Genomic DNA, 13,059 nt, shown 5'->3' with positions numbered 1-13,059 from the left:
TAGTCTAATACGCCTTCTGTCCTGGACCCATTTACAGTACGTCAATTATCAGGGCCAGTGGTTTGATTCATCCATCCAGTCACTGCCTGCTGTGAACCAGGCACCAGGTTTGATCCCAGTGTTTTCTAGAAACTTGATCATCTCTCCTATTTTGCTTCTCCCAGATGTTCTGCTCTTCACACGGGGAGATCTGTAACCTAAATTCAATAAATTAGCAATCCACATGTATGCATACCACAGCACTGAATTAAACCATGTGGTGACAAGACAACCTCCACAAATTAAAAAACAAAATGAAAACTCACTCTTTTTGAAATTCTTCTTGCTTGCTCTTAAGTTGGCTTAACCTTTCCTTCTTGTCTATAAACCTGTAAGAAAAAAATTCAGTGTTTTATTTAAATGTTTATTTTTTTTCAGTTGAATGAGATTATGCAAATTCCTGAGAGCCAAACATTTCTGCAGACTCATCAGGAAATGTCACTGTCCTGAACATATCTTCTCAATGGCACACAGCTGCTTATCATTTGGTTATTTAAAACTAAGTTCAAATTCTCAGCTTTAAAACTCTTTCATGGGTTTATAAAATATGCCTATAGGTTTTTTTCACCCCTAGTTTAAATAGTCCTCCAAAACAGGTAAATCAGAGCACTAAAATGAATCAGAATTCAAGAAAACAGAGGCTTCCATTATAAAAATAATTATAATTATTAAGCTTAATTTAACCCTACTCTCATTTATAAATTGGTTCCTTATAATTCTTAAAGTACAATTTTTTTCTAATTTTACTGCTAGTCATTACGGGCTAGCAATTTACTTAATAAAAGTTATTAAAAGGAAAGAATATCACATTGCAGTTCATTTTTGCTGTTTGTCACTATTCTACCCTTATTCTTATTTTCTTCCTGCTACCTTATGTGGGATTAGTTTGGTTTTTTTGCAGTTTAAGGCAGGAAGTTCAATCATCAACTTTAAGCCTCTCCCTTTTTAATATAAGTATACAGAGTTATGAATTTCCTCCAGAAGTATTGCTTAAGCTAAACCCTAAACATTTTGATATCGTGTATTTTACCACTTAGTTTGACATTTCTAATCTTCCATCAAATTCCCTCTTTGACCAATGAATTATTTAGAAGTATATTGTTCAATTTCCAGATATATGGGTTTTTTTTGTAACGTACTGTTATATTTCTACTTTAATGCTGATGTGGTCCCAGAATATTCTCTATGAGATTTTAATCTTTTGACTTGAGACTATCTTATGGCCTTGCATATGGTGCGCACGTCTCGGTCAAAGTTCCATGTGCACTTGAAAGAAAGTGTTTCCTATAGCTGCTGGATACAGAGTTCTATAAATGTCAACTAGCTGAAGGTGGCTAGCAGTGACACTCATATCATCTAGGTCTATGCTGTTCAACACGGTAGCCATCAGGCACATGTGGCTACCGAGTACCTAAAATGACTTGTTGCTTAACAAGAATTTTAGGTTAAAAAAAAAAAATGTATGACTAACATCATGCAACTGATTTTGAATTGAGCTAATGGTGGCTCACTACTTTCAAAAAAACAAAGGTAATGCCACATGCTACAGTAACATGGTGTGGAGTCCAAGATTAGGCCTTTGGCTATCTCGTGAAAAAATGAAAACAATTTAATAGAACCATAACAGCCCTAAAAATCTCTTCCTTAAAATAATCCAGACATAAAAGTCTCTCTAACATACTATTTCTATAATCCCACATTTGAAACATACCCAGATATCTACTTCTAAATGGAAGGGATAAAATGGTCTAATTATGACCCTACCATTTAATAGTCAGTCACTGAAAATGTACAATATATATTAAACAAGAAACCAAATCAGATAATATTACATGTGACAGAATTATACATTTACATGACTAAATTAAAAATTCAGTTTCTCAGCTGCACTACCCACATTTCAATAACCACATATGGTTGGGGGCTACCTTACTGGATGGCATGGATACGGAACATCACTGCACAAAGTTGTATTGGGTAGCACTGCAATGGCCAGTAAGGTGGTAACTACATGAAACAATATTAGAAAACTCAGAAACCAGTGTGGAATGTGGACAAATTCATAGATTCATCAATTAATTTATCAGGCATTTACTATGTGCCTGCAACTTATGACAAAGCATTTTACAGAACGTTAAGAAATCTAATCTTTCATTTTTCTGCAACTGGCTGTGAACTAGACAGGTTACTTGTTATATGCTTCCATTTCCTTCTATCAAAAATGAGAAACGAATGTGGTATTTACTTCTACCTAATGTGGTGATTCATGCTCCGATAAGCTGAAGGAGATGACAAACTCACAAGACTCATCCACCTGTGTAAACAAAGGACTGACATGGAGGATAAAATCCTGCTTTTAGGGGCTATAAATCAGATCTGTTGTAAAAAATGCCACTTTGCACTAAAACAAATTGGGATGATAACACTGTCCAGCTTTATATCAAGCTGGTTAGTCCTCTTGGGTTTTGTTAAAAAAAAAACCCAAAACAAAACAACAACAAACTTAAAACATAAACATACAGAGGACAGCAGGAATAACAAACAGAAGATAACAGTTCCTACTGTATCAAACACTTCATGAGTAATGTCATTCTTCATGAAGGAAATGAAAAATAGGTGGTGTGAACAAAGCAAAAGCAGATGGTTATCAACGAATGCAGCTGGTCAGCGAGCCAACTGCTCACCAGCTCCTCATCCATCCTCTGCATTCTCCATCCCAGGACTCACAGAGATAAATTAGGAAAAAAAAGAAAAAAGAAAAAGGAAGGGGGGAAAGGCCTTTTTTATATATTGTCTTTGAAGCTAGGTTTATCACGTAAAATGTTTTGTATCTTTTTTCACTTCAGAACATAAAGACCGATCTCATTCTTTAACAGGTACACAGAATTTCACTGAATGGACATCATATAATTTATTTACAGAAATACCTACTGATGAACATTGCCACCGCTTCCAAATTTTCACTATTATCAGTAATGTTAGAAATGAATATCCGGGTGCATTTAGGTTTACATGGCAACTCCTGGCAGTTATCTTTAAATTTCCTCGGAATCATTTCATGTTATATTTACAACCCTACCAACCTGTTTTCTTACTCGCAGCACTGCCCATTTTACTCTTTGCTAACCTGACTGGCCTCTCACTCCCTCTCTTCAAAGACAGTTCACAATTCATTTATTTGCCTTTCTTCATTTCACAGTTAGAAATGTTTAACACCTTTTCCTATCTTATTGGCTACTTTTCTTTTGTTATCCCCCTATGCCCTTTGTTCACTTTTCTATAGTTTTTTTTTTTTTTTTTAATTTTTGGCTGCACTGGGTCTCATTGCTGTGCACGTGTTTTCTCTAATTGCGGTGAGCAGGGTCCACTCTTCATTGTGGTGCGCAGGCTTCTCATTGCGGTGGCTTCTCTTGTTGCGGAGCACGGGGCTTCCTCTAATTGCAGTGAGCAGGGTCCACTCTTCATTGCGGTGTGCAGGCTTCTCATTGCGGTGGCTTCTCTTGTTGCGGAGCATGGGCTCTAGGCACGTGGGCTTCAGTAGTTGTGGCTCGTGGGGTCAGTAGTTGTGGCTCGTGGGCTCTAGAGTGCAGGCTCAGTAGTTGTGGCGCACGGGCTTAGTTGCTCTGCGGCATGTGGGATCTTCCCTGACCAGGGCTTGAACCCGTGTCCCCTGCATTGGCAGGTGGATTCTTAACCACTGCACCACCAGGGAAGTTCTATAGTTTTTTTTAAAAGGGTTATTTATTAGAGAAATTATCTATTTCCTTTCATACATCTTGAAATTATTCTTCCTCAGTCTGCTTGGTGACTACTTATATTTCTGCTCTACAAATTTTCCAAAATTTTATGCAGATACATTTATCAATTTTGTTGTTGTTGTTCAGTGGCTCTACAGTTTTCTATTGTTTTCTGAAAAGAATCTGCCCGTAAACCTATACCATGCATCAGGGCTTTTACAACACTATTCCTTCCTTCCTTCCTTCCTTCCTTCCTTCCTTCCTTCCTTCCTCCCTCCCTCCTCCCTCCCTCCTCCCTCCCTCCTCCCTCCCTCCTTCTTTCTTTCTTTCTTTCTTTACTTATTTATCTATTTAAGCCGGGTCATAGTTGCGTCATGTGGGATCTTCATTGTGGCATGCAGGATCCTTTTTTTTTTTTAGTTGTGGCATGTGGGATCTAGTTCCCTGACCAGGGACTGAACTTGGGCCCCCTGCATTGGAAGCGCGGAGTCCTAGCCACTGGACCACCAGGGAAGTCCCTACAACACTATTTCTTATATTTTCCTTCCTAATTTAAAAATGCCTTCTTTGTTATTTACCAAATTCCTCCAGACTTATATTTGCTTTTCTTCCCTACAAAAGTACTCCCTTAAGCTGACTTTAAAAAGTGCCCCCGTGATAGAGACTGATGAAAACTAGGAGCAGATGGTCATACAGAGTCTGGGTTGTGTGCCACCTCTTGTAGTCAACAGTGCTACAAGAGATGGCACACAACCCAGCTCAGGCTTCAGAGGGAGCTCTCCAGCAGTCACATTTGCGTGGGCTGCCCCTTGAGGACAGGTTAGAGGTGGCCTTGCTAAGGGAAGGAAGGCATTATAGGCAGGGGAAATTCTGCTGTTTCACAGGTGAGAAGTTAATCTGTCCTGCCCTAGAGAACCTCAATACACCAGCGGGACAGCAGGGACAGGAGTGTGCTGCTGCTAAGGATCAGTTAAGAGTGTGACCCTCATCACTCCACGCTATCCCATGGCCACAGGTCATCCTGGGCGACTGAGTGGATCTGGCTACAGGTGGGACTGGTCACCTAAGTCTGTCCCATGAGATCAGAAAAGTAGCACCCGGGCATGCACTCTATCAAGGATCCTACTATTAATTCTGTGCTAGATGATCATTAACATCGTCATAACACCTACAACTTACTGAGCACTTACTTAGTGTCTTTCATAAAATAACTCTAGTCCCTCCATCTGCCTTCTCAGTTCTTTCCCTCATCCTCTGTGCCTAGGGTAATGGCAATAGAAAAGTCCAAGAAACACTACTAATGTATTTTAAGAAAAGTAAAACAAACAAACAAAAAACACAAAACTTTCGAATATGCCATTGAGGGCCTTAAAAATTAGCAAACCCTTTGAACCAGGTATGCAATTCAAGGAAAAGATCAGAGGTGACGAAGAAGATTTATGCCAATTGTGGAATTAGTCATAATAGCAAAAACTGGAAACAACTTTAATGTCCAAAAGGAGAATGATTATCAAACGACACCATATTGCCATGAAGGACATCAAAATATTTTTGTAGACGAAGACATTAGTATGTGTTTATGAGATGCTGGGTTAAAGAAAACAAAAAAGCAGAGCATCAAACCATATACACATCGTATGATTCCAAATGAAAAAAATATATTTACAAGCACACACATACATATAAACAAGGCTGGAAGCAAATATAACAAAACACTAACAGTTGTGAGAATATGGGCAAAATCTGTTTCCTTCTTTAGGTATGAATGTACTTTACAAGTTTCCTACAATAATCATACATACTTTTATAATCAGAAAAAAAGACAGTATTCAATCAATTAAAATTTCTCAAGCTCTGCCTCTGAGGATCATATCCACTATAAAAATATACACAATCCCCTAAAAGTATCTAAAGTCCTTAGGTCTCTTGACACCGATTATATTCCTTAGGTTCCTTAAATCTAAAAGCAGAAAATGAGCATTAACAGTTTTTAGGTCAGTGGTGGAGAATGATCCCCAGCTCGAATTTGGATACAGGTTTGGTGAAAAGTTAATGATGATTCTGGCTCTAGAAATAAGGCAGAAAGGCTTCTTGGGGAAGAGAGAGCACAGATGCACCTGGAGAAGAGCACAGCAATCTCCCTTATTTAAGCAGAAATGGTTAAAGAACTGCATATTTCTTGAACTAGGATACTAACACAGCAAGAATTACTAGCCATCAAATTTTTCTCCCTTAAATTCTTTAGGTATTTAAGGATATAATGTTTATGGACAACTGCAATATGAAAAAACACAGTCCTTATCAGAATGGTTCTTCTATCTTATGTTAGAATATTTAGGTATGAGAAAATACACAGCTGACCCTTGAACAATGTGGGTTTCAACTGAGTGGGTCCACTTATATGCAGATATTTTTCAACAGTAAATACTACAGTACTACATGGTCGGAATTTGGTTGAATCTGTGGATGTGGAGGAACTGCGGATAAGGAGGGCTGACTATAAATTACAGGAGAATTAACCCCTGCTGTTCAAGGGTTAACTGTAGTAAAAACATACTCCACTGGCAGGAATGAAGGTTAAGTGATTAGGAGAAAGTAGAAGCAGAGCATTGTTTCATTGTCTCCCTTGTAAAATGGGAATAGTGATTATCCTACTTGGTTATAGGGATTAAATAAGATAAATGTGAAAGCATCAGGTACAGGCACTTAGCACATAATATAGGCTAGTTTCCCTTTTCTTCATTGCAATGAGTGATTTTGCACTTAATCTTACTAACGTATTAAATTGAATATTTATTTATTTATTTATACATGTATTTCAGATCTGGAGGTAAATTCAAGAATTAGCATAGCCCAGCAATAAGTAAGGAACAACTACTCTGAGTTTCCTCATTCTAAAAACAGATTAATAACTCACGGTTTTGTGGTAGGGAACAAATGACATAATAAATGTGAAATTCTTTTATAAATTCTAAAAGGTACACATAATGTTAAGAGTAGCCACTGATACTGATTGAAAACAAAAGTTACATTCAGATCCACATGTATTGGTGTAAATACAATTAATAAGCTGCATGGGATGGGAGTTGTGACCCTTCTTGAAAGACAATACCAAACAGAACTCAGGTTGATAAACCCTTGTCTAAAGATGGGGAGTCCAGCTACCTATAGAGCTTTTATTCTGCTGAGTGGAGCATACAAATGTGGGCCCAGAATCAAAATCCCATGACAATATTTTTATTAGCTACAGTGACTGACAACCAAAAAGATACTGGAGGGCAGAACAGAGATGTCTAAAGGGTAGTTTTTTGGATGTTGGCTGTGTCTTCCCCTTGAAATGTTTCGTAACATCTACATTTCTTGCTCGTCCTTTATCCCACCTCTCAATTTGTTTAGCGCCCATATTTCTGTTTCTTGGTAGAACTGTAGCATATATTCTTAAAACTCATCAGTGAAGGTAGTGCTGCATCATTCCTGATGCAGGGTACATATAAAAGCAATACAGGAACTTCCCTGGTGGTCCAGTGGGTAAGACTTCACACTGCCAATGCAGGGGGCCTGCGTTCGATCCCTGGTCAGGGAACCTGCATGCCGCAACTAATCATTTGCATGCCACAACTAAGAAGCCCGCATGCCGCAACTAAAAAGACCCCGCATGCTGCAACTAAGACCCAGTGCAGCCAAAATAAATTTTTTAAAAAAAGCAATACTGGGCTTCCCTGGTGGCGCAGTGGTTGAGAGTCTGCCTGCCGATGCAGGGGACACGGGTTCACGCCCCGGTCCGGGAAGATCCCACATGCCGCGGAGCGGCTGGGCCCGTGAGCCATGGCCGCTGAGCCTGCGTGTCCGGACCCTGTGCTCCACAATGGGAGAGGCCACAACAGTGAGAGGTCCGCGTACCGCAAAAAAAAACATAAAAAAAAGAAAGAAAAGCAATACTACCCATATGCTCATAAATTTTGCCTTTCTTTTTGATCCACACTTTAAAATAACTGGTTCCTAAACCAGTAGGCAGATGTTCCTGGGTATCCTCAGATTATGTTCCCTGTAACACTCCTACACTATCATAAACTGGTAAGCAATTTTTTTCAGTTTTGAGTGGAAAGATTACTTCAACTTGTTATCTATTGGGTAGCAGTCTTATTTTTGGTGTCAGATAAATGTATAATCCAGAAAATTATGTTCCTGTTAAAAGACCTGTAATTTTTTTTAATAAATTTATTTATTTAGTTAGTTTTTAAAATTTTGGCTGCTTTGGGTCTTCGTTGCTGTGCACGGGGTTTCTCTAGTTGCAGCGAGCAGGGGTTACTCTTTGTTGCGGTGCACGGGCTTCTCATTGCAGTGGCTTCTCTTGGTGCAGAGTACAGGCTCTAAACGCGCAGAGGATTCAGTAACTGTGGCACGCAAGCTCAGTAGTTGTGACTCACAGGCTCTAGAGCTCAGGCTCAGTAGTTGTGCCACACGGGCTTAGCTGCTCTGCGGCATGTGGGATCTTCCCAGACCAAGGATCGAACCCGTGTCCCCTGCATTGGCAGGTGGATTCCCAACCACTGCGCCACCAGGGAAGTCCAAGACCTGTAATTTTTAAATGTTCTCCAGTACAAGATCCAAAGGAGATTGTGTTGAGAGTACTGCTTAAAATCATTCCTCTTCATCTCTTAAGGAAGCACACACATCAAAAGGCAGATGAAAAAGCAGAGAAGAAAGTGGGCACTGTTTTCGGACTGAGGCCAAGGTGGGAGATGAGGAAAGGATAGTGCTGGGAGGGTACCAAGGTTATAAGGAAGTGTTCCCACTGAACAGTAACAAAAAAAGTAGCGCATTCAGGTATTTTTCAATCTAACTGCCAAACTCATACTGCCCACAAAATTATGTAAAGATGCATGTTCCCTTCTTAGGAGTCAAAAGAACTAATTATTGGGAGACAGATTTGTTCTTTAATATCTAATTTTCATTGAACTGCTAAACCATTACAAACTATTTATTCAGCTAGTCTATTAATTAAACATGAAAAAAATACATCTACATTTACAAGAACTTTGATATGCACATCACATTCAAGATCCTTATAGGCACAGCTAATCTGGCTAATTTACTGAAAAGAATCAGGGGTTAAACAAGAGTATTTAAACTGTGCTGTAAGCTTCCATATTTTATTTCAAAGTGGTTTCCCACAGTTAGTGAGGAGCTTTTCATAAGTAAAAGGAAAAAAGAGTCTGAAAGCAAAATTTTTCTTAAATACTGAAGACAACAGAGTATCTCACAATCAACCTTTGGCCCAAGAAATTTAAGGCTTATTAGTAGTCAGTGTAAAGCTTTGAGAGCAGAGACCTGCCTTTCTCTTCTGTAACTGCCAGAATATTTTATGCAGATAACTGTACCCAACGAGAGCTCAGTAAAACTGATTTGATCATTAGGACTGTGGTCCTGGATCTCAACAGATTCTCACATCCTATTAGATGCTAGGCACTGTTCTGGGAACAAACGAAAACAAACAAGCAAACTCCTCTTCCTTAGGAATACAAGGTTCAGAACGGGGAACGATGGAAAGAAAGTGAAGTGAAGCTGTCTGTTATCCCTGAACCCTAAAATTTTTTTCATTTCTAAATTTTGAATGGTTCTGGTATTTATTTTTCACTTTTCTCCTTGGAAAAGTAAAAAGAAATCCACTATAATACATCCCTCTTCCGAAAATAATTTGTATTTCAGCTTCTAAAGTTGTCTTGCCTTTACCATTGCTTCAACAATCTGCTTATTGTGTGCTACCCACTGCCGCTGCACTAAGCACTGGGGATCCAACTGAACAAAACCAGAATTCATGCCTGCGTGGAACTACATTCTGGATGCAGTTACTTTCCTCAAAAAAGTAACACCACTTACCATGCTCAATACCATGAAAGAATTGAGTATTGTGACAGAAATGGGGGGGAGAGATGGAAGTGGGGACCTATCTTAGTGAAGGTCAGGGACGTCTCACTGAGGAAGTGACATTTAAGTTGAGACATGAAAGGAAAAGTGACAATCAGGAGGAACAGTGTTCCAGGCAGAGGGAACAGCAAGGAAAAAGACCCACAGGTGGAAAAGTTTCATGTGTCTGAGGATGTGAGAGAAGGCCCAACTACTGAGCTGTGAACATGAGGGTACGTGGCAAGCGTTTATTTTTTGAGTACGTAATACATGCTAGACATCATGCTAAGTACTTCAGTGCATGCTCTTATGTAATCACTACCAGAAACCTATGAAGTTAGATACTCCATTTTCAAAATGAAATAAGCACAGGAGAGATTAAGAAACTTCAAAATCACATAGCAAGTGGTGGAGTTTGGATTCAATTCAATACAGCTTGAATCCAAAGACCACATTTTAAACTCAACCTTACAGCCAAAGTTAGAAGGTAGGCAGTAGCCAAATCACATGGGGCTTAATATGCCATAGTAAGGAGCTTGAATTTTATTTTAAATAAAGTGGAAACCCACTGAAAAGGTTTAAGCAAACAGTGACATTATCTGATTTACATTTCTACTGTGGCTGTTGTGTGAAGGCCAGAAGGAGGCTAGGGAGGAGCTGTATGTGTAAAAGAAAGGAAACTAATAAGTAGCCAGGAGAGAAATGATAGTGGTCTGGACTAGAAGTAGACAGATTCAAGATCTACTCTGGAGCAGATCAAATTAGACTTGTCAATATTTTGGATACACGGAATAAGAAAAAAGGAAAAAGCTAGGATAACTCCCGGGTTTCTGGCTTTAGTGACAAATGGGTCATGATTTATAATAATGAAGTGATTCAGAATCATACTAAGTTTGGGAAGGAAGGGTAGATTGACCCAATCATTCAACAAATCTTTATTAAGCTTCTACTATGGGAGGATACAGCAGAGTACAAAACTGTTTTGTTCTCACAGAGCTTACATCACTGGAGCAGGGGGCAGTTAGACAAATTCATATGTAAACCATAAGACGGTGATAAGTGCTATGGAAAACAATAAAGCAGGTTAAGTGGGAAAGGAAGTTACTATTTCAGTTGAATAGTCCAAAGAAAGAGTTCCTCTAATGTATGAGCAGAGGCCTAAAGGAATCAAAGGAAGGAGCCCTGAAGACTTCTAGAAGAAAAGAGTTCTGGCAGTCTGAATAAGACTGCAGTGGTCCTGAAGCAGGAGTGTTCTTGGTATGTTTGAGGACTGGCAAGAAGGCCAGGATGGTATTGCAGAGTGGGTAAGGGAAAAGCAATAGGAGATCAATGGAGGAACAGACAATACAGAACTTTGGATAAGGACTTTGGCTTTTTTTACTTTGGGTAAAACAGGAAACCCCTGGAAGATGTGAACAGAGGAATGGAGGAGTGGTGTTACTCTGGCTGCAATATGGGAATTACACTATAAAGGAGAAAGGGTGGAAGCAGGAACTCAAGAGGCAATAATCCTCTGGTGGACCAAACGAGGAGGGAGTGAAAGGGTAGGATTTAGGATAGGTTTTGAAGGGTGGATGGGATTTGTTGATGGGATTATATATGGTGGCATTAAGAGAGGAGTCAAGGAAGACTGGAAGGTTTTTTGGCCTGTGCCAGAGAGTGAGGTTACCATTTACTGGGCTGGAATGAGCATGAGAGGAACAGATTTATGATGGATAATAATGAATTCAGTATGCCATATTAAGATGGAGATTCTCATTACAAATTTAAATACAGACAGAGTATGCAGCTGTTTTCTTGATTTCACAAAGGCCTGGGTTGGAGATACAAGTCTGGCAGTCTTCAGCATATAGATAATATTTAAATTATGGGAATGAATCTAAAAAAAAGTATATAGAGAAGAGGGTCCAGAACTGAACCCATGATAAACTCCATCAGTTAGACATTTCTATCTCATACCTAGTATTCTTATAATAAAACTGTATTAATTTTTAAAGCTATTACTTATTACATCATCAGTTTCTAAAGTCATCAAGTACATCAATGAGACACAGTGATGAACTAAAAGATTGTATCATACAAATCTCCTCAAAAGAAAAAGAAATGAACTCCATTCATGATGAGAGGACTGTCAGCAACTCAAAAAACACTTCCAAATACAGCCGTTATATAATCCAGGGGTTAAGTGCATGGCATATGGGTTCAGGCTGCCTGGAATTTAATTCTGGTCCCCACACTTATTATCTGTGTGACCCAGGGCAAGGTACTGTGCAGTTTCTTTAGCAGTATGTTACAGAAAATAATTTACCGGGTTGTTGTACATGAATTAATACCTGAACTTTTGCACTGAAAAAATTAGCTGGCTTACTATCATTGACACTAAGTTATTGAAACAGAAGTTGGGCCTGAGAGACCTTGCAGCTAATCACACTAATTTTTCAATTATCTTAACCAAGGACTTGCAGGTCTCTTGTTTAAATTTCAAAACAAGGCCAAAACGCGTTCTTGAATTCACTTAACTAAGGGCTTGCAGCTCCCAATCTGGATTTTAAAACAAAGCCAAAACACATACCCAAACTCCTTAGCATCTAAAACAATCTTTGGAAAAGGCAGGAACTAGCTAGCCTAGTTCACACATTAGAGTAAGCATGTCTGATAAGATCCACCTGTGACACAGGCTACCAGGGCCCGAATCCCTCTTAACCAGTTATTTGATTCTCCTTTGGTCTCTCCTCTAGAGAATAAACGTGCTTTCGAAAACAAAGGTTAAACCCAGCATTTGAATTGGAGTGGAACAAAGTACCGAGAATCCAACTCTATGGCAGTAATAGGAGAAGACCTCTCCACAACCACCATCTATCCCTCTTCTCTAGTACCCAAGAGCACCGTGAGGTCAGACTCCTCTCGAGTGGGTTAGGGGGAAACGACGATCTTCTCTCTTCTGGCCTCCATCCCCGACTCTCTCCTGGGAGCAAAGCGCCGGCGCAAAACAGTTACCCTCCCTACCTCCCCCTCCTCTCGCTGGGCTCCGGGGCCCAAACTCAGGCTCCAGTGCCCAAACTCAGACCCCAGGCTCCAGCCTCCGAGCCGGTGGAGAACCCGGGTTAGAAACCATAGGGCCGTGGCGGCTGCCGTACCTTTCACGGTCGCGGCCGTCGAAGTAGACAAAATCGCCGCTCTGGACGCACTTGGCGCAGGTCAGCCGCCGGCGGGTGGTGTTGCACAGTGGGCACCGCTCGACTGCCACGTACAGCCCCTCCGCATCGTCCACGGAGTCTACGAGGTCCCGGGCGACGGGCTGGGGCCCGCAGCCAGGAGCCTCCGGCGCCCGGGATCCCTTCCCACTGGGAGACGCCATGATGGCCTGAGAGCAGAG

At 40.2% G+C, this 13,059-nt stretch overlaps 1 protein-coding gene across 1 annotated transcript in view; it reads right to left on the bottom strand.

The window, feature by feature from the left end:
* ATG14 (autophagy related 14) overlaps positions 1-13,059 on the bottom strand; it is a 38,956-nt gene extending 25,897 nt beyond the window's left edge. The window contains exons 1-2 of the mRNA XM_082647348.1: positions 12,821-13,059; positions 306-368 (exon numbers count right to left, since the gene is read on the bottom strand). Coding sequence (XP_082503474.1) covers positions 306-368; positions 12,821-13,041 — 284 coding nt within the window. The 5' untranslated portion in view covers positions 13,042-13,059. The remainder of the gene's footprint in view (positions 1-305; positions 369-12,820) is intronic.

Source organism: Grampus griseus (assembly GCF_964374135.1).
Source record: "Grampus griseus genome assembly, chromosome: 2".
NCBI lineage: Eukaryota > Metazoa > Chordata > Mammalia > Artiodactyla > Delphinidae > Grampus > Grampus griseus.
Note: the sequence above shows the minus strand (reverse complement) of the source record. Positions and strands in the feature narration are given on the sequence as shown.